General features: G+C 46.4%; 1 protein-coding gene across 2 annotated transcripts; it reads left to right on the top strand.

Moving 5' to 3' along the window:
• Positions 1-6742: 6742 nt before the first annotated feature.
• On the top strand, positions 6743-24011 carry serpinh1b (serpin peptidase inhibitor, clade H (heat shock protein 47), member 1b). 2 transcript variants are annotated; one of them, XM_078222637.1, is made up of 5 exons: positions 6743-6856; positions 14175-14785; positions 14890-14988; positions 17614-17846; positions 20628-24011. In XM_078222637.1, the coding sequence occupies exons 2-5, from the start codon at positions 14203-14205 to the stop codon at positions 20928-20930; spliced, it is 1218 nt and encodes a 405-aa protein (XP_078078763.1). In that variant the 5' UTR covers positions 6743-6856; positions 14175-14202; the 3' UTR covers positions 20931-24011. The 2 variants fall into 2 exon arrangements, with proteins under 2 accessions (XP_078078763.1, XP_078078764.1); XM_078222638.1 differs by lacking the exon at positions 6743-6856 and adding an exon at positions 8286-8332 and having other exon boundaries at positions 20628-24010.
• Positions 24012-26328: the final 2317 nt, after the last annotated feature.

Below are 26328 nucleotides of genomic sequence, written 5' to 3'. Positions count from 1 at the left end.
TTAGAGTTTTTCGAGGAGGTTACCAGGAAAGTGGATGAAGGGAAGGCGGTGGATGTTGTCTACCTGGATTTCAGCAAGGCCTTTGACAAGGTCCCTCATGGAAGGTTAGTTAGGAAGGTTCAGTCACTAGGTATACATGGGGAGGTAGTAAATTGGATTAGACACTGGCTCAATGGAAGAAGCCAGAGAGTGGGTGTGGAGGATTGCTTCTCTGAGTGGAGGCCTGTGACTAGTGGTGTGCTGCAGGGATCGGTGTTGGGTCCATTGTTGTTTGTCATCTATATCAATGATCTGGATGATAATGTGGTAAATTGGATCAGCAAGTTTGCTGATGACACAAAGGTTGGAAGTGTAGTGGACAGTGAGGAAGGTTTTCAAAGCTTGCAGAGGGATTTGGACCAACTAGAAAAATGGGCTGAAAAATGGCAAATGGAATTTAACGCAGACAAGTGTGAGATATTGCACTTTGGAAGGACAAACCAAAGTAGAACATACAGGGTAAATGGTAGGACTCTGAAGAGTGCAGTTGAACAGAGGGATCTGGGAATACAGGTACAGAATTCCCTAAAAGTAACGTCACAGGTGGATAGGGTTGTAAAGAGTGCCTTTGGTACATTGGCCTTTATAAATCGGAGTATCGAGTATAAAAGTTGGCGTGTTATGGTAAGGTTATATAAGGCATTGGTGAGGCCGAATTTGGAGTATTGTGTACAGTTTTGGTCACCTAGATACAGGAAGGATGTAAATAAAGTTGAAAGAGTGCAGAGAAGGTTCACAAGGATGTTGCCAGGACTTGAGAAGCTGAGTTACAGAGAGAGATTGAATAGGTTGGGACGTTATTCCCTGGAGCGTAGAAGATTGAGGGGAGATTTGATAGAGGTGTATAAGATTTTGATGGGTATAGATAGAGTGAATGCAAGCAGGCTTTTTCCGCTGAGGCTAGGGGAGAAAAAAACCAGAGGGCATGGGTTAAGGGTGAAAGGAGAAAAGTTTAACGGGAATATGAGGGGGGCTTCTTCACGCAGAGAGTGGTGGGAGTGTGGAATGAGCTGCCAGATAAAGTGGTAAATGCGGGGTCACTCTTAACATTTAAGAAAAACTTGGACAGGTTCATGGATGAGAGGGGTGTGGAGGGATATGGTCCAAGTGCAGGTCAGTGGGACTAGGCAAAAAATGGTTCGGCACAGACAAGAAGGGCCAAAAGGCCTGTTTATGAGCTGTAATTTTCTATGGTTCTATGGTTCTATGGCTTGTTGCCAAGGCAATGGTCACTATAGAGTCTTGAGCATATTGGAGGGAAGCTGAGTGGAGGGAAGCTGAGTGGCTGCTGGCCCCTGCTTCTCATCACCTTGGTTAAAGAGCAACATCTCCATGCAGAGTCAGATTCAAATGGGAAGATCACACAACTGTGGCCCTCCTGGGTGTCCTTCACCAGGAAGGGGTGGGGTGGCCATGCCACGTCTAGACGGAAGGCAGGCACAGGGCCTAGCACTGGCTTTGGGTCTCCGAGGTGGAGGTTAATCTACAAAGAACATGCTGACTAGGTGGATCACTGCAATTCTCTCCCAAAGCCACTGGGGATTAGATGATGTAGGCCCCAAACAAGCCTGCCTTTCTCCTGGCCCTGGTCTAGGTGAGGAGAAATCAGTTAGCCCAAAGTCAGGAGCAGCAAGAGGCAGCAGGGCCTCAAGGAGGTCAGCATGATGGAGACCAGGGGCCAGGGTGATGGCGAGCATTGGCCCAGATTCGGGTACCTCGCAGATGGTGCAGCTACCTACAGATGAGTGAAGGGCAATCCCAGAGACACCTGTCCCGGAATGTAGCTGCTCACCTCTGCCCAGCTTCTCCTTTAAGAGCTGCCTCAGCAAGGACTTTGAGGCAATCCCATGCTGGCGGCATTAAAGGTCACCACCTTCTTAAACACCTCCATCAGTGGCTCCTTCCAGGGCTTCACTGGGAGCTGGGTGGCCTTTCCCATTCTGCAGTGCACAAGTGCATCCGGGAGGTGACTGTCTTAGAACAAAGAACAAAGAAAATTACAGCACAGGAATGGGCCCTTCTGCCCTCCAAGGCTGCACCGACCATGCTGCCCGACTGAACTAAAACCTTCCAGGGACCATATCCCTCTATTCCCATCCTATTCATGTATTTGTCCAGACGCCCCTTAAAAGTCACTATCGTATCTGCTTCCACTACTTTCCCCGGCAGCGAGTTCCAGGCACCCACCACCCACCACCCACCACCATCGCACAATTAAGGACCCCATGCACCCCGGACATTCTCTCTTCCACCTTCTTCCTTCGGGAAAAAGATACAAAAGTCTGAGGTCATGTACCAACCGACTCAAGAACAGCTTCTTCCTGCTGCTGTCAGACTTTTGAATGGACTTACCTTACATTCAGCTGATCTTTCTCTACACCCTAGTTATGACTGTAACACTACATTCTGCACTCTCTCCTTTTCTTTTCCATGAACGGTATGCTTCGTCTGTATAGCACGCAAGAAACAATACTTTTCACTGTATGCTAATACATGTGACAATAATAAATCAAATCAAATCAAATCTGCGTAAAAAAAACTTGCCTTGTACATCTCCTTTAAACCTTGCCCCTCACATCTGAAACCTGTGTCCTCTAGTAATTGACACAGTCAATTGGTGTCTTCTTTGGGAGATGCCAACAACTTGTCCAATTCTGCCTGGAAGCCGGGAGCCAGGAAACCGGAGGTTTTTGCAGCAATCGCAGGATTTGTGTAAGTATGAGAGACTGTTCACTGCACGGAACCTAGGGTGTGGTGAGTTGCATGTAATGAGTTGTATGATGCACACCCACCATGGCAGCTGGTGGAGATTCAATTCCATTCATAGGGGGATTAGTGGGGTAAATACATGGGCTTCCAGGGTAAGCCTGGGTAAAAGTTGGTGAGGGCTTGATTTGCCGAGTGGGCTCCTTCTGCACTGTTGGGGTTCTATCAATTTATGATTCTATGTACTCTATTCAGTTAGAGTCAGAGTGCAAATATCAAATGTGCTTAGTGTGCTCGAGAAAATAAACTAACTCAATCTTTTTTTATTAGTGTCACAAGTAAGGCTTACATTAACATTGCAATGAAATTACTGTGAAAATCCCCTAGTTGCCACACTCCGGCACCTGTTCGGGTACACTGAGGGAGAATTTAGCATGGCCAATGCACCTAACTCTAAACATGTGCGGGTTAGGTGGATTGGCCGTGATAAATTGCCCTTCAGTGTCACGGGGATTAGGAGGGTAAATACACAGGGCTGCGGGGATAGGGCCTGGGTGTGATTGTTGGTGGTGCAGACTTGATGGGCCAAATGGCCTGTAGATTCTAACCAGCACATCTTTCAGACTGTGGGAGGAAACCGCAGCACCCGGAGGAAACCCACATAGACACGGGGAGAACGTGCAAACTCCGCACAGGCAGTGACCCAAGCCGGGAATTGAACCCGGGTCCCTGCCGCTGTGAGGCAGCAGTGCTAACCACTGTGCCACCGTGCTACCCAATCTTGAGGGTTATTGTCCCATCGCTCCCGGTAGTGTGTCTGCGCACGTGTTTCTACATATTATGAGCTCAACCAATGTTATCAATAAACAGATTAATTGATCACTTTTCTTTGGTTGGAGTGTGGTGTGCACAAATGGGTGACAGTATTTCCCTTTATTGGCAGAGCAACATCACTTCCAAAGCGCTTTGTCGCTTGTAGCGGAATTTGGGACACCCTGAGGCTGGAGAAGGCGTGGGAACAAAGTTTTTTACTTTTCCTTCGGCGAGGGAATTCCAGAGGTCGGGAAAATGGCAGCTGGATCATCTCAATGCATTGTAGCTGTGGAGCTAGTGGAGGAAGTAGCAAGCAGTGGGTTCAGTAGCACTCGCAGAGCAAGCTGTACAATTACTGTGCAACTGATGTGGGGGAAGGGGATTTGAGTCTGTCTGCTATCCATCTCCAGTTTCTGCTACGTGGCACACATCAGGATGCGGGGGGTGGGGAAAGGCAACTACAGTGATTGAGAAAAGATCACAAAACTCTTCACAATAGAATAAAGCTGTCCTCTGTCAAAAACTTAAATACGACCGGGGAAAAAAAACTGATTAACAATTTTATCTTGAGAACTCTCAGTTACAAACTTAAAAAAGAATGATTGTTTTTGATAATCAAACAATCCGCTCTTTCTGAAACTCCAGAGTAATTCATTAATATTTTCAGGATGTATGTGATTACCCAGACACATATTTGCAATTAGCGCACAAAATATTGAGGGGGAGATATATACTTAATCGCGAAACTTTAAAAGCACTGAATTCTACAGTCCTAAAATGTCTTCTTTCATTGCTGTTCCTCCAATGACAAGTCAGAGGTAAATCCCATTGGAACTACATCCAGATGTTGATGTTTTCTGGGTCCTAAAGACTGCAAACAGTGTATTTCTCAGCAAGAAGGTGCCTGGGAACCAAAACCAGCTTTAAAAAAAATCTGTTCAGCTTTTTTCCCAAACCGATGCATGCTTTTTGTTTGAATCAGAAATAGTTCCGTCCAGGAAAGACCTGCATTTCTGTAGCACCTTTCGTCACCTCAGGAAATCCCAAAGAGCTTTGCGGACAATGAAATATTTTTTTGAAATGTACTCACCACTGCTCTACAGGAAACACAACAGCCAATTAACCCACATCAAGCAATGGACTAAATGACCAGATAGGCAGCTGTTAGTGATTTTGATTCGATTTGATTTATTATTGTCACGTATTAACATACAGTGAAAAGTATTGTTTCTTGCGCGCTATACAGGCCAAGCATACCGTTCATCGAGAAGGAAATGAGAGAGTGCAGAATGTAGTGTTACATCATAGCTAGGGTGTAGAGAAAAATCAACTTAATGCAAGGTAGGTCCATTCAAAAGTCTGACAGCAGCAGGGAAGAAGCTGTTCTTCAGTCGGTTGGTACGTGACCTCAGACTTTTGTATCTTTTTCCCGATGGAAGATATTGGTTGTGATATAAATATTGGTGAAAATGGCATGTCAGAATAGTTGCAAAGTCCCATGGGATCATTCGCATCCATCGCGAGAGATCAAATAAGACGTTGGTTTAATTCATCCAAAAGATGGCACCTTTGACAGAGCAGCACTGCCTCAGTTCTGGTACTGGAATAGAGTCAACCAGGATTAGGGGCCCAAATCCCTGCTGTACATGTGGAGTCATGATGTGGAGATGCCGGCGTTGGACTGGGGTAAACACAGTAAGAAGTTTAACAACACCAGGTTAAAGTCCAACAGGTTTATTTGGTAGCAAAAGCCACCTTTAACCTGGTATTGTTAAACTTCTTACTGTACATGTGGAGTACATACACTGCTATTCTGTGTGGTATGCATTTTGTTATCAATGCAAAATGATGCAATTTCCTGTGGTTGGGAAGTCTGAAATAAAGACAGAAAATGCTGGATAAACTCAACAGGTCAGGCAACATCTGTGGAGAGAGAAACTGAGTTAATATTCTGAGTCTGTATGACTCTTCTTCAGAACACAGTATCGATGTTATAATGTATCTTGTATTCTGTATCCATTATATATCTATGTGCTATTATGTCTCATTTCTATTTTACTATGTTAATAATGAATGAACTGAACAACATGTACATTCATTGTATGTGCGTTTTTTTTATACCCTCGAACCCTGTAATCACCTCAAAGTCTCGTGTTTCTAACTCCTCATATGTCCCCCATTGCTTTGTCTTACCATATGTACAAACCGGCTACCACAAAACCTGCATCAGAGACTTCCAAAATATTTCATTGGCTGTAAAGTGATTTAAGAGTTTATTTATTAGTCACAAGTAGGCTTACATTAACACTACAATGAAGTTACTGTGAAAATCCTCTAGTCACCACACTCCGGCACCTGTTCGGGTACACTGAGGGAGAATTTAGCACGGCCAATTCACCTAACCGGTATGTCTGTCGGACTGTGGGAGGAAACCAGGGCACCCGGAGGAAAACCACGCAAACATGGAGAGACAGCGACCCAAGCCGAGAATCGAACCCGGGTCCCTGGCGCTGTGAGGCAGCAGTGCTAACCACTGTGCCACCCTAGGGAGGGAGTTCCAGGATCTTTACCCAGCGACAGTGAAGGAACAGCGATGTATTTCCAAGACAGGGTGGTGAGTGGCTTGAACTAAAAGAGAAAACGCTGGAAAATCTCAGCAGGTCTGGCAGCATCTGTAAGGAGAGAAAGGAGCTGACGTTTCAAGTCCAGATGACCCTTTGGTGAGTCGCTTCGAAGTTTAGCTCACTTGGCTAGACAGCTGGTTAGTGATGCAGAGTGATCCCAACAGCGCGGATTCAATTCCTGTACCAGCTGAGGTTATTCATGAAGGTCCAACCTTTCCCCTCACCTGAAGTGTGGTGACCGTCAGGTTAAATCAGCCTGCAAAAGGAACAGTAGTCTATGCTCATCTGGGACGATAGCGAATTTACCTTTTATAAGGATATGTGGGGTTATGGGGATAGAACCTGTGTGGGATTGTTGTCAGTGCAGGCGCAATGGGCCAAATGGCCTCCTTCTGCATTGGAGGGATTCGATGATTATTACCTGCCTGCATTTTTGGAATGGACTGTGTTCGAGTGACTCAAGGCTGCCTGTAAGAGGGTGGTCTTTGAGACCCAGCAGAAACCTCCCAGCTGGAGTGGGAGGTATCAGATCTCAGACTTGCCCGGTTCGGAGCTCAGCATTTAAATAGTCCTCGCAAAGCACCTCTGCCACTCCAGCTTTCCAGAACTTTCCAGCGGAGATCGGGGCTTCGGCCGAAGAGCCAGGAGGACCAGGGAATACCAGACAAAAGCAGGTGAGGGCAGGGATCCCTGAGGAAGCAGCAGCTCTCAGTCTGGCTGCACAGAATGGGATGAAGCAGATAGTGCAGCCACTGCCTGGTTACCGTGCAGCTTTCTGAGGTGGAAAGTTTTGGGATGTCAGAGAAGTTTGCAAAACTTTTTGTCTCAAATATCCCTCCCCTGGCAGGAAGGTTAGACTGATCCTGTTGCCACATTCAACCTTCAGAGAACAAAAAAAGTGTGAAGTTGTACAAAAATGTAATTATCTTTTAAAAATTTGGGAATTTTAAATACAGCCAGTAGCTGTGCAGATGTTTGATTTTTTTTTAAATCACATTATTTGGGGCAAATTAGCGATTGACTGTGGTTGCAAATAAGTAACAATATTCTCTGGTCTCGACTAACCGCTGAATTCCATTCGCGTGTGTGCTCTCCCTGTCCTGGCACCCAGTGTGGACTTAAAAAATAATAATCATTCAATGTTCTGTTTGTGGTCCTGAGTAAATTGCTCGAAATGTTCGAATTTGGTCCCTAGGAGGGAAGGGGAGGCAAACAGGAGGGACAAAGATAACTTTACAAAGAAGTCAGCAAGTTAAAACTTCACTGCGTGGCAAGGGGCGGCATTAGTGGTTAGCGCTGCTGCCTCACAGCGCCAGGGACCCGGGTTCGATTCCAGGCTTGGGTCACTGTCTGTGTGGAGTCTGCACGTTCTCCCCGTGTCAGCGTGGGTTTCCTCCGGGTGCTCCGGTTTCCTCCCACAGTCTGAAAGACATGCTGGTTAGGTGCACTGGCCATGCTAAATTCTTCCTCAGTGTACCCAAAGTTGTGGTGACTAGAGGAATTTCACAGTAACTTCATTGCAGTGTTAATGTAAGCCGTACTTGTGACTAATAAACAAACTTTTCCTTTAAGGATCTGTGGCAAAGTTCGGCAAATCATCTCTTCCAATTTAAACTTACAGATTTCCTCATTCTGTTAAACTCAAAAAGTTGTGTGATTTTTAACTTGTCTTTTATTTGTCGCTCCGCTAGACCAGGTTCAAGTCAAATGAGAGATCCATAATTTTATACAGGAGGAGGGTGGGGTGAGAGGATGGGGGTGGGGGGAGGGTTTTTTTTGAGAGGGGGTGGGATGGATAAAGAAACTTCCAGAAGTCTGGAAGAATTTTATCAACTCTGGCAAAAGTGATTGGCTGATTCTGTCCCTTTTCCTCCACCCCCCTCCCTCGCTCTCTCTCTCTCTCTCTCCTCCCTCAATGATTGCTGGATTCGTTTTTTTAAAAGAAAACCTCTTCAGCCTTAACGCAGGATTCATTAAAAATCCAGACAGGGAACAATCTGATTGCCCACCTCACTAAAACCAGGCCCGGGGGCACACAATCCCTCCCACTCCTTTTGCATTCCTGGGCAAAGCGATCCTGTGGCTGATTTGTTTATTTTCTTTCAGAATGACAAAGGCAAAAGTTGACATCACTTTGAAAAAGTTGCAAGGTTAGAGATCCTCTGATATTACTTGTGAATTTTTTTTGGGAGTATGTCGATGTATTTTTCCCCAAATCGTATGATTTCTTCGTTGGTGTGAGAACAGCTCTCTGTCTGCTCGGAATCTCGCTGCCTCAGGGCAGTGATTTTACAGAGAAATTCAAAGAATGCGGCCAGAACTTTTTTCTCTCAGTTCCATTGTGTACAGGGACCAAATGCGCTGCTGTCCTAACATGCAGTCATTCTGTTCTCTGTCTCGTGTCGAACTCCACAGATGAGGCCCCTGCTGTGAGGAATGTTGCATTTAAACATTGTCGTTAAGAGTCACGTAAGCATTTGAGGTGAGCTTGTGTCTACTTAAGGCAGCTTTCAGTCTCCAAAGATAAGGGGAAAAAACACAATTGGACTTCAAAATTCTCACCCATGTTTTCAAATCTCTCTGCCGCCTTGTCCCTCCCTATCTCTGTTATTCAATTTGTTTTATTATTGCCACATGTATTAGTATACAGTGAAAAGTATTGTTTCTTGCGCGCTGTACAGACAAAGCATACCGTTCATAGAGAAGGAAAGGAGAGGGTGCAGAATGTAGTGTTACAGTCATAGCTAGGGTGTAGAGAAAGATCAACTTAGTGCGAGCTAGGTCCAAAAGGCTAATGGCAGCAGGGAAGAAGCTGTTCTTTAGTTATCTCCTCCAGCTCTCTAACTCTCCAAGATCTCTGTGCTCCTTCAATTCTGGCTGTCTGCACATCCATTTCACTGGCTGTACCATCTCCGCTTTAAGCTCTGGAATTCCCTCTCTAAACCTCTCACTCGCTTGATACTTCTCTGTTTTCCATCGTGACACTCCTTAAAAACAAAACTCCTTGACAAAACTTTTGAGTCCTTGGTTTTGAGATCTCCTTAAATCCTGTCAAATCTGTTCTGATTACACTTCTGTGAAGCGCCTTGGGATGTTTTGCTCCGTTAAAGGTGCTATATGGAATGCAAGTTATTGTTAATATATATCCGGTTTCCTCTGTCACAGCTGCTGAAACAAAGACCACAGTCATTACACCGGTTAATCTAATTCTCCTGATCAGGAAGTGGGAAAAGATTGAATTGTTGTGAGACTAACTTCTCCGCAAGGGGTGGACAGTTGGTAGCCTGAACTGATTTTCCCAATGCCTCGCTGAAATGTGAGCGGATCAGATGGGTGAGGGAGGTCAAAATCCTGGGTTGTGTCTTTTTTTTAAATTGTGGAAGGCAGAAAATTTATCTGACTGCGTTTGGGCGGGGCTCAATGATTGCCTGGAGTTGCCAGCTCACCAGGACTGAGTTTGCAGCACACAGCTGTGAGCGACTCAGGAGATTAAACTTTTATTTTCCATTTTCTTTTGTTTATTCGTTAAAAAAGGAATAGAAATGGGGAGAAAAGGCTCTTCTGATTGACGGTCAGCATTCGCCCAGTTGCTTACCAAAGCTGTGGGAAGGGGAAATGGGGGGAGGGACACCTTCAGGATGTGAGTGTGGGGGTGGAAGGTCAGGTGATGCAGGGCAATATCTGACCATAGTCAACAAGCCAAACTGGGTTTTAATAATTCCTTCACAGGATGTGGGCATCACCGGTAAGGTCAGGATTTGTTGCCCACCCCTAATTACCCTTGAATTGAGTGGCTTGTTCGGCCACTTTGTAGGGGGGTGAACCACAAGGGTCGTACGGTGGCACAGTGCTTAGCACTGCTGCCTCATAGCACCAGGGACCCAGATTCAATTCTGGCCTTGGGTGACTGCGTGGGTGGAGTTTGCACATTCTCCCCGTATCTGCGTGGGTTTCCTCCGGGTGCTCCAGTTTCCTCCCACAGTCCAAAGATGTGTAGGTTAGATGGATTGGCCATGGTAAATGGGTGGGATTAGGGGGTAGGACGGGGGAGAGAGGTTGGGTAAAATGCTCTGTCAGAGAGTCGGTGCAGACTCGATGGGCCAAATGGCCTCTTCTGCGCTGTCGGGATTCTGTAGTCTGTGATCATTACTGTAGATATGGAGTCACAAGTAGGCCAGACCACATAAGGACAGGAGTATTCCTTTCTGAAAGGAATTTGTGAACCAGATGGGTTTTTACAACAATCAACGATAGTTTCATTGTCACCATACCTGAGCTAATGTTTCGAGTTTGGATGATTCTTTGTGAAGACTTGTTGCACCCAATTTTCACTCTGTGGAGATGGACCAATTCCGGAAGCCACGGAGATGGGAGAGCTTTGAGGTGAGCTAGTTAGCCAGCCGGCCTCTTGTTCCCTGTGATCTTGTCTCTGTTGCATTAAAATCAGTTTGACCTTCTATTCCTCACCCCTCACAACCCCTTACTCATTCTCCAGGCCCCTACCATCATCTCAATGCCCCCTCCAGACCACCTCACACCTCAATGCCACTTCCATAGCCTCTCACCCACTATCCACCATGGGCAGACTTCAAGATCCACGTGGCGATGAAAAGAAATAAACTTCTAACTATCGAATAGAGGATTGCCAACTATGATTAAATGTATTCATGGAGACTTCATCACATGACTTTCCATTCGCTCCAGGTACCAGTCGGCCAACACATCCATCCTTGTGATATACTGCTTTTCTCTGCCAATTGGAAACCAAAAGGACTCATTACCCAATTAGAATCTGCTTAACCTCCTGAATGCAGCCTCCTGAAACTGTCAACAAAAACTTGAACACCATTCTCCTGCTGAGATAAGTGCTTTAGTAGCTTAGCAAAGGAGTCTATTGAAACTGTGGGAACAGATGACAGTGGGTTTTTTTACTAACTCAAACCAGATGGCCTGTCAATCAAAGCAATCTGGCAGAGGGCATTTTTTAGCTTCCATTGACAGCTTCAGCCATTTTTCATGTTTAAGGGGATGCAGATTTAAAAATCTAGATCATGTCATTTAAACAGATCATATCCGCCCTTCAGAAGTGTTTCTGCCAACTCCATAAATTTGTGACTCCCACACTACAAATTAATGTCCATGGGATCGCAAAAATGAGGCCTGTTTGAATTCTACTCCACATTAATTACAAATGGTTTTGCTGAGTTCACATTTCCCACCATCCTCCCACTGGCAGCAAAAATGGGAACTGTTGCAATTCGACCCAATGTCTTGTCTTCACACTGGACACCCTCCACCATCTTGTGTGGCACTATCACAAAGCGGAATAGCTTCAGAACAAATCTAGCAGCTCAAAAATGAGCATCCATGAGGTGTTGTGGGCCATTAGCAGCAGCAGAATTGCACTCAAAACACAATCTGTAACCTCGTGGCCTGGCATATCCCCCACTCTGCCATTACCACCAATGAGGAGATCAACCTGGTTCAGTAATGAGTGCAGGAAGGCATGCCAGGGGCAACGCCAGGCATTCCTAACAATGAGATGTCAACCTGATGAAGTGACAGCATTCCCTGAATGCTGAACTGCAGAAGTAGAAGTCGGAACTAGTTCATGGATCTAAGCTCTGCAGTCCTGCCACATCCAGTTATGAATGATGGTGGACACTTGGGGTGGGGGGTGGGGGGGTGGGGGGTGGGGGGTGGGGGGGGTGGGGGGTGGGGTGGGGGGTGGGGGGTGGTGGGGTGGGGGGGGTGGGGGGTGGGGTGGGGGGGGTGGGGGGGGTGGGGTGGGGGGTGGTGGGGTGGGGGGGCGGGGGGTGGGGGGGTGGGTGGGGGGGTGGGTGGGGGGGGGTGGGGGGTGGTGGGGGGGCTGGGTGCGGTACCATCTACAAAACGCACTGCAGGAACTCAGTAAGGCTCCTTAGGTAACACCTAAATCCACAACTGCTACAACCTAGAACGATAACTGCAGCAGACACCTGGGGACATCACCACCTGGAAGTTCCCCTCAAAGACGCTCACTCTCCTGACTTGGAAATATAGGACTGTTCCTTCACTGTTGCTGGGTCAAAATCCTGGAACTCCCTCCCTAACAGCATTGTGGGTGTGCGTACACCTCAGGGAATGTAGAGGTTCAAGATGGCACCTCACCACCACCTTCTCAAGGGCAATGAGGGATGGGCAATAAATACTGGCCCAGCCAGCGATGCTCACATGGTACGGAAGAATAATAAATCTTATTTTATTGTCGCATCTCCACAAGCATTTCCAAAGAGATTTTGTTACAATAACACGTTGCACTTGGTGAAATTTGAATGAACCTGCTGAAATGTGTCTTCTCGTTGAGCAACTATTCTGGACCTCCTTTCAGCATTTCACTGAGCTTTTGCTGAATATCTCATACGACTTGGTGAGAAATGTTCTTCCATTGTGCTTCCACCAAAAGGCTCGGTATATTTAATTACATATGAGGTATTATACAAGTTGTTGTACACAGAAATGTACATTTAAACATACACAGGCATACAAAGATACCATATGCATATATGGGGAGGTGGTGGTATCGTGGTATTGTCACTGGATTAGTAATCCAGAGACTCAGGGTGATGCTCTGGGGACCAGGGTTTGAATCCCTCCACGGCAGATCCATGAAAAATTAAAGGCCGATTGATGACCATGAAACCATTGTCATAAAAACCCATATCCTTCAGGGAAGGAAATCTGCTGTCCTTACCTGATTTGGCCTACATATGACTCCAGACCCACAGCCTGCCCTCTGAAATGACCAAGCGAGCCACTCAGTTCAAGGGTAATTAGGGATGGGCTACATCCAGTGGATAAAACAAAGTACACACAGGTACATACTCGTGCACACAAGTGCATCCAGGCCTGAGTGCACAGATCTCCTCCCAGCAACAAGAGGAGAATAGCAGTTACTCAGGCCAGCAGTTGAAACAAACCCTTTCATAAGGTCGGGGTGTCCACCCAAAGGGCATCAGTGGTGTGGGATTAACAGAATGTGATGGAAATATTCAGTGGGCCTGGCATCCCCTGTGGAGGGAGTTAATGTTTCATCTCAAGGAATTTTCATCAGCCCTCCCATTCAGATTTCCAGCATCTGCAGCATTTTATTATTATTATTAGGTTCAATCACTATTCCTCCTTTTACTTTGTCTTGTTTGCTGCCAGGAAGAGCTAGTTTTACGGTAAAGTTATATATAAATTCCTTCTGCCCTGATTTCAGGCTCTTGCAGACCTAAGTTATACTAACAGTGGTTAGCATTGCTACCTCACAGTGCCAGAGACCTAGGTTCAATTTCCCGCTTGGGTCACTGCCTGTGTGGAGTTTGCACATTCTCCCCATGTCTGCGTGGGTTTCCTCCGGGTGCTCCAGTTTCCTCCGACAGTCTGAAAGACGTGCTAGTTAGGTGGATTGGCTATGCTAAATTGCTCCTTGGGGGATTGGCAGGGTAAATGTGTGGGGTTACGGGAATATGCCCTGGGTGGGATTGTGGTCGGTGCAGACTCGATGGGCCAAATGGCTTCCTTCTGCACTGTAGGGATTCAATGATAGCTCCAAACTGGTGTCAAGCTCGGCAAAAGAGAATTAACTGCCTCCCAAATCCCAGGTAAAATTTTGAAGGGTATAATTTTATGTTTCCTCCCAGCGGTGGGATTTTCCAGTCCCGCCGAAGCCAATGGAGTTTTGTGCAGCTTGTCTTCCGCATTCTCCAGCTCCGGCGCAACAGGGCCATAAAAATTCTGCCCAATGTGTCCGCTTGATTTAGTTGTTAAAATTCTGCTCTCATAGATTGGACAATTAGGGATTTGAGCTCCATGTGTTTTGGCACTGGGCTGAGATTAGGGTTCAGGAATGTGGTGTTATCACACTGCCCTTACCTTGAGAGGTTCATAAGGAGCATAGGAACAGCAGTCCGCCATGCAGCACCTCCAAACCCCTGAGTAAACACTCTGTTTCTCTTTGCTTTCCAGGATTACACTGTCAACGTCCACCAGAACCATGTGGGTGAGCAAACTCGTGGCCGTTATTAGCCTCCTGCTTGTTGTCGCGGCAGCCGAGGAGAAGTTGAGTGAACATGCCACCACCCTGGCAGATAGCAGTGTCAAACTGGGCCTCAACCTCTACCTCACCATGGCCAAGGACAAGGGCTCCGAGAACATCCTGATCTCTCCTGTGGTGGTCGCTTCTTCCCTGGGGTTGGTGTCACTCGGTGCCAAGGACCCGACCGCGAGTGAGGCTAAGGCGCTGCTTGACATGAGCAAGGTCCAAGACGACAAGCTCCACTCGGCGCTTTCCCAGCTGCTAGCTGAGGTCAGCAATTCCACGGCACGCAACGTGACCTGGAGAATGGGCAATCGGCTGTACGGGCCAACCTCGGTCAACTTCGCCGAGGACTTTGTGAAGAAGAGCAAGAAGCACTACAACTACGAGCCTTCCAAGATCAACTTCAGGGATAAGAAGGGTGCCCTGAAGTCCATCAATGAGTGGGCAGCAGAAACCACTGAGGGCAAGCTGCCCGAGGTTACCAAAGACCTGTCGAAAACCGATGGAGCCATGATCATCAATGCAATGTTCTTCAAACGTATGTGGCTATTCATAGGGCTTACAATTGGGCCATTAGTTTCAACCCATTACTCTTGTACAAATAGATCAATTAAATTCACTACATTTCCTTTTCTTTTACAGCGCACTGGAATGAAAAATTTCACCACAAGATGGTAGACCAGCGTAGTTTCATGGTGACCCGCTCTTTAACAATTGGGATTGACATGATGCACCGTACAGGTATGTCTCCTCCAGCTGCCATTTCTCCGCTTGTTCAAGTGGGCAATGAAGGGAGGTGTCTTTGTATTCCTGAGGGATGGAGACTCGGGGAGTTCAGTGAGCGGTTTGACCAGGCCTCCTCCAGCCTTGTAGACCTCAGCTGGGATAGCATCAGTTCCTGGAGTTGTGCTGCTGGACAGGAGTTTAATTGCGTTCCTTGTTTCTGACAGTGTGGGAGGGTCATCGAGAGGGAAGTTGATGGCAACTGGTGGCAGACTGTTGATTTCCTCTTTATTGAAGATTCCCGGCTTGGGTCACTGTCTGTGTAGAGTTTGCACATTCTCCTCGTGTCTGCGTGGGTTTCCTCCGGGTGCTCCGGTTTCCTCCCACAGTCCAAAGATGTGCGGGTTAGGTTGATTGGCCAGGTTAAAAATTGCCCCTTAGAGTCCTGAGATGCGTAGGTTAGAGGGATTAGCGGGTAAATATGTAGGGGTAGGGCCTGTGGTCGGTGCAGACTCGATGGGCCGAATGGCCTCCTTCTGCACTGTAGGGTTTCTATGATTCTATGAAGGCCAATTTGAGGATGTGGTTAAAGTGCTCTGTCCATCTTTCTAGAATTTAAACTTTTTTTGTTGGCACTGAGGATTAGCGATGAAGCAGCAGACCAGTGTCTGGACAGATCTCACATAATCTCTTCCACTCTTTGCGATCTGCATATAATGACATTCGATTGTTTTCTGATTCAGCGCAGTGTCTTGCATCTTTGAGTTTGGATGTTCCTGTGGCTGTTTTGGTCGGCATTGAGCTTGGATAGTGATGACTTGTCATTGAGGTTAATCCTATAGAGGCGATGTTTCTCCTACAGTAGTTTCTAGATTACCTCATTATTTCTGTCGAACCAATCTTGATGTTTACAAGAGGCAGGGGCAAGGGTCTATTGAGCAGTGGAGTATGCTATATCACCGAATGTCGCCCAGCTATCCTCAATGCAGCAAACTCCATTTTCACTGCACACAGGGGACTCTCGGGTTTCTCCGAGAAAGATTCCTTCATGACTGCCTGTTTGAGCGTTGGGTCATTGAGGCCCTTCTAGACCTTCATTCCCTGGGGGCGTCCAGCGGGATAGATCTTGATGCTTAGTGTTGAAATGATAAGATGATGGCCAGTCCAGCAGTCAGTGTGGCACATGGCTTTAATTACATCCTGTCTGTCTCTCTGCCTGGTGATGATATAGCCTGTTAGATGCCAATGATTAGCAAGGGGATGCGTCCAAGACAGATTGTTGTGATTAGGGTGGGAGCAAACTGTCGGTGATGAAAAGGTGATGCTCAGCACATATCTTTCACAAGAGAAGGCCATTGGCTATTACAGCTGCCAAACCTATGTTTTATGTTGACTCCTCCAATGCCTGGTGATTTGCAAAAACATTTACAATGAAGACACCAAGAATATTTAGCTTGTCTGGCTTGGCACAGCAACTGTTAAGGAGTGGAGGTCATCGTAGGATTTCTTCTCCACCTCATCAGGGTTGGTCATGGTAGGGGGTGTACACATTGAGAGTTGCTTACCTGTTGCTGTGCAGGAAGGGGTTAGGCACAACTAGACCGTTATGAACACCATTGAAAAGACAAATCAATGTACCAATGAGCTGGTTCATAACCAACTGCACGCGGTCGTTCCTTTCCATGGCCATCCAATAGATTGTGTAACCTGCACCGATTTCCTTGAGCTGGCCTATTCAGGTAGACGAGTCTCACTGAGGACGGCGATTATGGACATTGTACCCAGCCAACTGTCTACCAACAAGAGAGGCCTGCCAGCTGTGGTGTTGTCATGAGGGTGCAAATATATTCCATGCACCAATGGTGACTGATGCCACCTTTACTTTCTATTTTGAGTTGATGGCAGTTGCACCTTCAGACCAGGTAGGTGAAGCAGGCAATGTTTCGGGCACCGTTTTTATGAGTGAGGTGAGCAGTGTGGTCCAGTGCAGGGCTGGTCAGTCTCTCAAGGCTGCTGAGTTCTGCTTCCTCATTCCTTCCTGCTTCGACATCACCCGCCCCCCCCCCCGCCACAGGACTTGTAATGGATACATGGAATCTTACAGCACAGAAAGACGATTCCGTTTCTGTGCTGGACCTTTGATAGGCTCGCTGGGTGCTCTGGTTTCCTCCCACACTCCAAAGGACATGCTGGTGAGGTGCACTGGCCATGCTAAATTCTCCCTCAGTGTACCCGAACAGGCGACGGAGTGTGGCAACTAGGGGATTTTCACAGTAACTTCATTGCAGTGTTAATGTAAGCCTACTTGTGACAAATAAATTTTAATAATTAGCTGCAATTGGACAGTCTTCCCCATTTCCCTGGTATTTTGTCTGTCAAGAATTTATCCAATTTCCTTTTGAAGGTTCTTATTGAATGTGCTTCCGCCGCCCTTTCAGTCAGTATGTTCCTGATCATAACAACTCGCTGTGTAAAATTGTTCTTCTTGCTTACCCAGTGCTTCTTTTACCATCTTAAATCTGTGTCCCTCTGGTTACTGACCCTTCTGTCACTGGAAACGGTTTCTCCTGATTTATTCAATCAAAACCCTTCAAGGTTTTCAACACTTCATTGAAATATTCTTTCTTTTCTCTTCCACTTCAGGTCTATATAACTTCTATAAGGATGAAAGCAACCAGGTGAACATCCTGGAAATGCCCCTAGCTCACCAGTTGTCCAGCATGGTCTTCATCATGCCTTACTACCTGCAGCCTCTGGACAAACTGGAGAAACTGCTGACCAAGGAACAGATCAGCACCTGGTTGGGCAAGCTTCAAAAGCAGGCAGTGGCCATCTCCTTGCCAAAAGTCAAGCTGGGGGTTAGCCACGAGCTTCAGGTAAGCCGTAGATGATAAAGAAAGAGGCCCAATCTCACCCAGATGCCAATCGCACACCCCAGACCCAGAAACTTACCTTAAAAATCTACCTTCCTTCTGTTTGCTGTTCGTCCAATCCACAGGTTCATTCATTTGTGACAGGTGACCAATGGTGGGAGAGTTTGAAAGTGGGTGGCTGGATGAGTGATGAGATGTCTCAGATGAAGTCCAGCCTGGGTTGGCTACTGCCAATCCATTGGCAGTGCTGGCAGTCTTGTGGCTCAGTGGGTCACACGCTTGCCACTGAGCCTGAAGCTCCGAGTTCAAGCCCAAATACAGGACTTGTTGGCCATGGAAGGGGTGTAGGGCAGTATGGTGACACAGTGGTTAGCACTGCTGCCTCACAGCGCCAGGGACCCAGGCTCAATTCCAGCCTTGGGTCACTGTCTGCGTGGAGTCTGCATGTTCTCCCCGTGTCTGCGTGGGTTTCCTCCAGGTGCTCTGGTTTCCTCCCACAGTCCAAAGTTAGGCTGATTGGCTGTCCTAAATTGCCCCTTAGTGTCAGGTGGATTAGCGGGGTAAATATGTGGGTTTACGGGGGTAGGGGCTGGGTGGGTTTGTTGTTGGTGCAGACTTGATGGACAAAATGGCCTCCTTCTGCGCTGTAGGGATTCTGTGATTCTGGTTCAACAGGTTGATAATCAGTCTGCTAACCCTTCCAACACATCTCCACTATTCCCCAAAGGGAACAAAGTGAATGTGAACATACAAATAGTCAAGTCCAAATGGAACAGGGAAGACCATTGAGGTGTACAAGATTGAGGGGCACGGACAGAGTGGATAAGGAGCAGCTGTTCCCCTTAGTTGAAGGGTCAGTGAGCAGATTCAAGGTGAGGGGCAGGAGGATGTTTAGGGGGAATGTGAGGAAAAACCTTTTTACCCAGAGGGTGGTGATGGTCTAGAGCGCGCTGCCTGGGAGGGTGCTGGAGGTGGGTTGCCTCATATCTTCTAAAAAGTACCTGGATGAGCACTTGGCACATCGTAACATTCAAGGCTATGGGCCAAGTGCTGGCAGATGGGATTAGGTGAAAGGTCAGGTGTTACTCGTGTGCCGGTGCAGACTCGATGGGCCGAAGGGCCTCTTCTGCACTGTATGATTCTACATTTCTAAGTGGCAGAGCTAAGTGTTGACTGTTTTGTCCCAGATTATGTTCAGCTTTTTGAGTGTTGTCCACACTGCATCCATTCAGGAACATTATTGAATTAAGCTGTTAGTAATGCAGAGAAGTGTGAGGTAATTTATTTCAGCAGGATGAATATGGGGAGGGGATATAAATTAAAGGGAGAAATTCTGAAGGAGGTGCAGGGACAGAGGGACCACAGTGTAAATGTATATGTCATTGAACGTGACAGGGCATGTTGAGAGCACAGCTAATAAAGCACATAGTATCTGAGGCCTTATTAATCGGAGCGTAGAGTACACGAGTAAGGAGGTCATGTTGAATTTGTACAAGACACTAGTTAGCCCTCATATGGAGGAGTGAATCCAGTTCTGGGTGTCGTACTTGAGGAAGGATGTGAAGGCATTGCAGAGAGTACAGAGGGGATTTACAAGAAAGATTCCAGGGATAGGGAACTGTAGCTATGAGGATAGGTTGGAGAGATTGGGACTGTTTACCTTGGAGGAAAGAAGGCTGAGAGGAGACTTGATAAGGGTATTGAAGATCCTGAGGCATATGGACAGGGAGCAACTACTCCCACTCAAGAGAGCATCAGGAACCAGATTCAAAATAAAAGGGTACAAGGTGTAAAAGAGATGTGAGGGGAGTTTTTTTTACCCAGAGGGTGGTCGGTGTCTGGAACAAATTTCCTGAGAGGGTAGTGCAGGCAGCTTCGATCGAGGTATTCATAAAGGAACTGGATTGCTTTCTGAAAAGAAAGAATGTGCAAGGTTATAGGGATAAGGCAAAGGTGTGGGACTGGGCAGAATGTTCTTTTAGAGAGCCAGTGCAGGCTCGATGGGCCGAATAGCCTCCAGCTGTGATAATCACATGATGGAATTCATTGCACTTTAGAAAGATGGTATTGGGTGCTATGGAAATATAAGTTGTCTTTTAGGGCTACATTAATAATTATCCTTGAAAGTAAAATACTGCGGATGCTGGAAACCTGAAATAAAAACAGAAAATGCTGGAAAAACTCAGCAGGTCTGGCAGAATTTGTGGAGAGAGAAACACTTTCTATAGTTCTGAAGAAGAACCATACTGACTCAAAACATTAACTTTATTCCTCTCTCCAAGGTTGCTGCCAGACCTGCTGAGTTTAACCAGCATTTTCTGTTTGTATTCATAGAATCATAGAATCCCACAGTGCAGAAGGAAGCCATTCAGCCCATCGAGTCTGCACTGACCACAACCCCACGCAGGCCCTCTCCCCATAACCCTCTGCATTTACCCTCTAGTCCCCCGACACTAATTGAGGTTAATCCTATAGAGGCGATGTTTGAATCGAATGAGAGAGAGTAATCGTGAAGTTAAGACGAGGTCAGGGTGGGATCGAATATTTCACACAGAAGGAAGTGGAAATCTAGCACTATCTCCCTCCGCGAGCCTGCTCCCCTCTAAAAGGGAGCGGTTTCTGGGATGGGTTAATGGGGTTGAGTCAGGTTGGGCTATCGACCGATATGGACTCAATGGAATCCTGGGGCAGATCTAGCTGAGTGATGGAGCAGGCTCGAGGATTTGAGTCGACTCGTGTTCCTGCACCGGTTATCAGCTATGTTCATGTTTATTTTGCATTTAGAAACACTTGGCCAGTATTGGCTTGACCACAGCGGTCGACAAAAGTAAAGCCGACTTGTCCAAAATCTCCGGGAAGAAGGATCTGTACCTGGCCAACGTCCTCCATGCTGCCGCCCTGGAATGGAGCACTGACGGGAACCCATACGACGCCTTCATCTACAGCCGAGAGGAGCTGAAGAATCCCGAAATCTTCTACGCTGATCACCCATTCTTCTTCTTGGTCAAGGACAAAAAGACTAACTCAATCCTCTTCATCGGGCGGCTGGTGAAGCCGGAGGGCAGCAAAATGCATGATGAATTGTAGCCTCAGTTGGTTTCAGTCCTTGAGACACAGATGATGTGGTCAATGCTCCAAATGCAACATGTTCTTACATTGTTTATTTTTTTAAATGCCAACTATTCTATCTTATCAGGTTGACATCCTAGTCTTTGGGTTCGAGTGTTAGTTGTTCAGGAATGACCATCTCCAACCCCAATTCAGTAGGATATTACTGGCCAGTGAACCAAAGGTAACTGGGGCTTCCAGCTTCTCGCTGGCTCCACACAATATTTGCACTGAAACTGGATGATTACTACTTCCAGCCCAGTACGACTGCACTTAAAATCAGAGGCAAGGATGGGCAGCACGGTGGCACAGCGGTTAGCACTGCTGCCTCACAGTGCCAGGGATCCGGGTTCGATTCCAGCCTTGGGTCACTGTCTGTGTGGAGTTTGCGCGTTCTCCCCATGCCTGCATGGGTTTCCTCCGGGTGTTTCGGTTTCCTCCAACAGTCCAAAGATGTGCGGGTTAGGTGAATTGGCCATGCTAAATTGCCCCTTAGTGTCCAAAGATGTGCAGGTTAGTGGATTGGCCATGATCAATGTGTAGGGTACCAGGGAAAGGGCAGGGGAGTATGCTATGGTAGTGTGCTCTTTCAGAGGGTCAGTGCAGACTCGATGGGCCAAATGGCTTCCTGCACTATAGGAATTCTATTTTTAAAAATGGGACCGAAAACTACATAAAATCAAGTCAAACTAACAGCACAGGAACAGGCCATTCAGCCCAACTGGTGTCTGCCATGATTTCTGCTCCTCACAAGCCTCCTCCCACCCTGTTTAATCCCCAGCTATCGCCATATCCATCTAAACCTTTCCCCTTCAATTATATCGAGCTTTACATCAACTGTTGCATCTGAGAGTGACTTCCACATTCTCACCACTCCTTGGAAACAGAAGTTTCTCCTGAATTTCCCATGAGTTGCTGTCCTATATTGTTTTTATAAAACGAGTTGACCACTCCTGCAAAGGTTTGATTTGAAATATTTTGATTTTACCCTCAGCCTTTCCTTTTTTTCTGTGGAATCCATCCTGAGAGGTTCACATTCTTCATGGAGTGGTGGGAATGTTGGAACAGTTTGAACGCAGCAAGCTGGCCGTCACGGGGGATCTGAGCTGACATTTTCATCCTTAGTCCACTTGAAGTGTGATAAATGCCCACAGCAGAATTCTGAATTTAGCAGTTCCGTGGCCTTTGTCTTCAGGGAGCAATTGACACTTTTATAAATGTTGGCTGCAGTGTGGGCAACCATTCGATTACTGGTTGGGGTTAGCTGAGGTGACTCACTGAATCAGTCTAGTTGTATCATGTTAGAAATTGCCGTACAGCCTGGTCCTTATTGGTGTTTATGTTCCACAAGAGCTTCCATCCACCCAATTTCATCTCATCCCAATAACTTAAATCCTTTCTCCCTCACGTTTATCTAACCTCTCCTTAAATGGACCAATGCCATTCACCCCAGCTACTCCATGAGATAGAAAGTTCCACATTCTGGGTATAGAAATTTCACTTGGATTCACTCGTCACTATTTTATATTTGAGTCCCTGGTTTTGAACTTCCTACAAATGTTTTTTTTTAAGTAGTGCAACAGTAATAAGTAACCCAGGTAACAACACTGAAAGTACTCTCGCTGTCTCTGCTTGGAGAGGTGGAAGATATCCTTCAATCTATAATGGGACAATGGCTACTAGAACCACAATGATCAATGTGGTGAAGGAGATCCCAGCAAGAGAGATAATAAGTGCTGACCTGGTTTAGCATCAGGAAACCTCTTATATTCGGGTGACATCCCATGGGTTTCTAGCACTCTCGAAGGGTTGGTGGCTTTCTGGATTTCAAGCTTGGAAAAGCCCACTGGATAAAGAACACAATAGTGATGGAAAATTACAGTTCACAGAGGGAGTCTGAGTTGCATTTGGAATAGTGATAGTGGAGTCCATAACATTCTTCCCATCACATGGCAATCTCTTCCAGCAATTAGTCGATTTTGATTTGATTTATTATTGTCACATGTATTGGTACACAGTGAAAAGTATTGTTTCTTGCGCGCTATACAGACAAAGCACACCGTTCATAGAGAAGGAAAGGAGAGAGTGCAGAATGTAGTGTTAAAGTCATAGCTAGGGTGTAGAGAAAGATCAACTTAGTGCGAGGTAAGTCTATTCAAAGGTCTGACGGCAGCAGGGAAGAAGCTGTTCTTGAGTCGGTTGGTACGTGACCTCAGACTTTTGCATCATTTTCCCGATGGATGAAATTGGAACAGAGAATGTCCGGGGTGCGCGGGGTCCTTGATTATGCTGGCTGCTTTGCCAAGGCAGCAGGAAATGTAGACAGTGTCAGTGGGGGAGGTTGGTTTGAGTGATGGACTGGGCTTTGTTCACAAACTTTTGTAGTTTCTTGTGGTTCTGGACAGAGCAGAGGCCATACCAAGCTGTGATACAACCAGAAAGAATGCTTTCTATGGTGCATCTGTAGGAGTTGGTGAGAGTTGTAGTGGACATACCAAATTTCCTTAGCCTCCTGAGAAAGTAGCATGTTGTGGACTCCACTATCCAGAGCTCTAGACTACAACATACATGTATAATTAGCATGGTGTGGAAGGATTTTACAGGTTGACATTCAATCTGTTTGGCCACGTTAAGACCGCAGCTTCCTTGAACATCAAGTCTTGGAGTGGGACTCGAAGCCAGAGTTTCTGGCTCAGAGGCAGCGATGCAACCCACTGCACCACAAGACCTCCCATAAAGAAGACAGAGCAGTCCCAAATTGTTTCTTTAAAATAAAAATCCTTTCCTGTTTCTGCAAAACTGTCTGGGGCTGAGCAAGAACAGGGCTTAATCAGTTTGCATTGTGAACAGTTGATCTGCATCTTGCAAAGGGGTTGATGACACATAGATTGAAAGAAGGTTCTATCATCGATCTACCCGTTGACTGACACTGGATGTCCACATGTTGCAGAACTTCCCGGACCACACATCTGTGTAGATGGATTTGTGGCAACTGTTACAACAGCTGTGGGGCTACTTTCTGCTTCTGTTTTACAATAAAATTTGAAATAACAAACCTCCTTTCTGTCGTACTGTATTTTTGTCTCAACGAGAAGTTGACGGTGAGGGTACAGTTTGCGGGAGGGAAACTTCGTCAATGATCATTCGGTTCAGTAGGTTCACCATCGAGTCATAGCGGTTTACAGCATGGAAACAGGCCCTTCGGCCCAAATCGTCCATGCTGCCCTTTATTTTAAACCCCTAAGCTAGTCCCAATTGTCCGCATTTGGCCCATATCCCTCTATACCCATCTTACCCATGTAACTGACTAAATGCTTTTTAAAAGGCAAAATTGTAGCCGCCTCTACTACTACCTCTGGCAGCTTATTCCAGACACTCACCACCCTCTGTGTGAAAAAATTGCCCCTCTGGACACTTTTGTATCTTTCCCCTGTCACCTTAAACCTATGCCCTCTAGTTTTAGACTCCCCTACCTTTGGGAAAAGATATTGACTATCTAGCTGATCTATGCCCCTCATTATTTTATAGACCTCTATAAGATCACCCCTCTGCCGCCTACGCTCCAGAGAAAAAAGTCCCAGTCTATCCAGCCTCTCCTTATAACTCAACTTATAACTCAAACCATCAAGTCCCGGTAGCATCCTAGTAAATCTCTTCTGCACTCTTTCTAGTTTAATAATATCTTTCTATAATAGGGTGACCAGAACTGTACACAGTATTCCAAGTGTGGCCATACCAATGTCTTGTACAACTTCAACAAGACGTCCCAACTCCTGTATTCAATGTATTCACCGGTTCTGGAAAGCCAGCATGGATCTGATCAATGAGGGCTGAAATACAGAGGTTCAGCATCAGTGGGCAATGGGAATGCAAGAAGTTGAACTAATTCAACTCCCATTTTCCTCCCAACCAAAATCTCTCTCTTGAATATACTCATGATGTGGAGATGCCAGCGTTGGACTGGGGTGAACACAGTAAGAAGTCTCACAACACCAGGTTAAAGTCCAACAGGTTTATTTGGTAGCAAATACCATAAGCATTCGGAGCGTCGCTCCTTCGTCAGATGGAGTGGAAATGTGCTCTCAAACAGTGCACAGACACAGAAATCAAGTTACAGAATACTACAGCGCAGAGTCGCTGAGCAGAAACTGATAGCCAAGTTCCGCACACATGAGGACGGCCTAAACCGGGATGTTGGATTTATGTCACATTATCAGTAACCCCCACAGCTTGCCTCCTGGGCTTGTAGAATCTCACTAGCTGTTCTGTCTGGAGACAATACACATCTCTTTAACCTGTGTTTAAAATGCTCCCTCCACCCACATTGTCTGTACCTTTAAGACCTGGCTGGCTGTAGGGATTCGCATTCTAATTAGTATTCTGTAACTTGATTTCTGTGTCTGTGCACTGTTTGAGAGCACATTTCCACTCCATCTGACGAAGGAGCAGCGCTCCGAAAGCTAATGGTATTTGCTACCAAATAAACCTGTTGGACTTTAACCTGGTGTTGTGAGACTTCTTATTGAATATATTCACCAGCTGAGTAGTGGCAGATCCTGGATTGAGAATTCCAAAGATTCTCAGTGTTCGGGCTCTCTGCTGCTGAAGGCCGCAGTCAGGTTTCCACACTCATGACAACTTCTCTGCTACTAGACCACTTATCAATGTCTTTTTCACTTCCAGACTCATCTGATTAGTTTGAGGGGTGACATGATAGAAGTCAACAAGATTATGAAGGGCATGGACAGAGTGGATAGTCAGAAGCTTTTTCCCAGGGTGGAAGAGGGGGCATAGGTTTAAGGTGCGAGGGGCAAGGTTTAAAGGAGATGTACGAGGCAGATTTTTTACACAGAGAGTAGTGGTTGCCTGGAACTCGTTGCCGGGGGAGGTAGTAGAAACGGATACGGTAGTGACTTTTAAGGGGCGTCTGGACAAATACATGAATAGGATGAGAGTAGAGGGATATGGTCCCCAGAAGGGGAAGGGATTTTAATTCAGTGGGGCAGCATGGTCGGTGCAGGCTTGGAGGGCCGAAGGGCCTGTTCCTGTGCTGTAATTTCCTTTGCTCTTATTCCAATGTTCAACCTTCAGCTGGTCATCCTCCACCTCCTGTAAACCTCAGCATTCCAGAAATCGGCTTACTCTCATTCAACCATTCCCCATCTCCATTCGCTTCCTATTCCGCAATGCCTCAAATTTACAATTCTTCATCGTGGGCAGGCTGCAGAGGAACAAATCTGCGGGAAATTAGCGAGCGATGCAAACATTGTTGAGTAGCTTTCATAGGGAACTTTAATTATCTGACTGTAGTCTGGGACAGTGGCAATGTAAAGAGTGGAGAGGGGCAACTGTTTCTCGATGGTTCAGGAAAATAATC

The sequence above is a fragment of the Mustelus asterias genome, chromosome 10, assembly GCF_964213995.1.
Source record: "Mustelus asterias chromosome 10, sMusAst1.hap1.1, whole genome shotgun sequence".
NCBI classification, from domain to species: Eukaryota; Metazoa; Chordata; class Chondrichthyes; order Carcharhiniformes; family Triakidae; genus Mustelus; species Mustelus asterias.
This window is presented reverse-complemented; position numbering and strand designations above follow the sequence as displayed.

Bases quoted from the DNA above. Each gene is read 5' to 3' on its own strand.
- serpinh1b (XM_078222637.1), top strand. From the start codon at position 14,203: ATGTGGGTGAGCAAACTCGTGGCCGTTATTAGCCTCCTGCTTGTTGTC. The intron at 14,786-14,889 runs GTATGTGGCTAT...TTTCTTTTACAG, and splicing joins CAATGCAATGTTCTTCAAAC to CGCACTGGAATGAAAAATTT. The intron at 14,989-17,613 runs GTATGTCTCCTC...CTTCCACTTCAG, and splicing joins TGACATGATGCACCGTACAG to GTCTATATAACTTCTATAAG.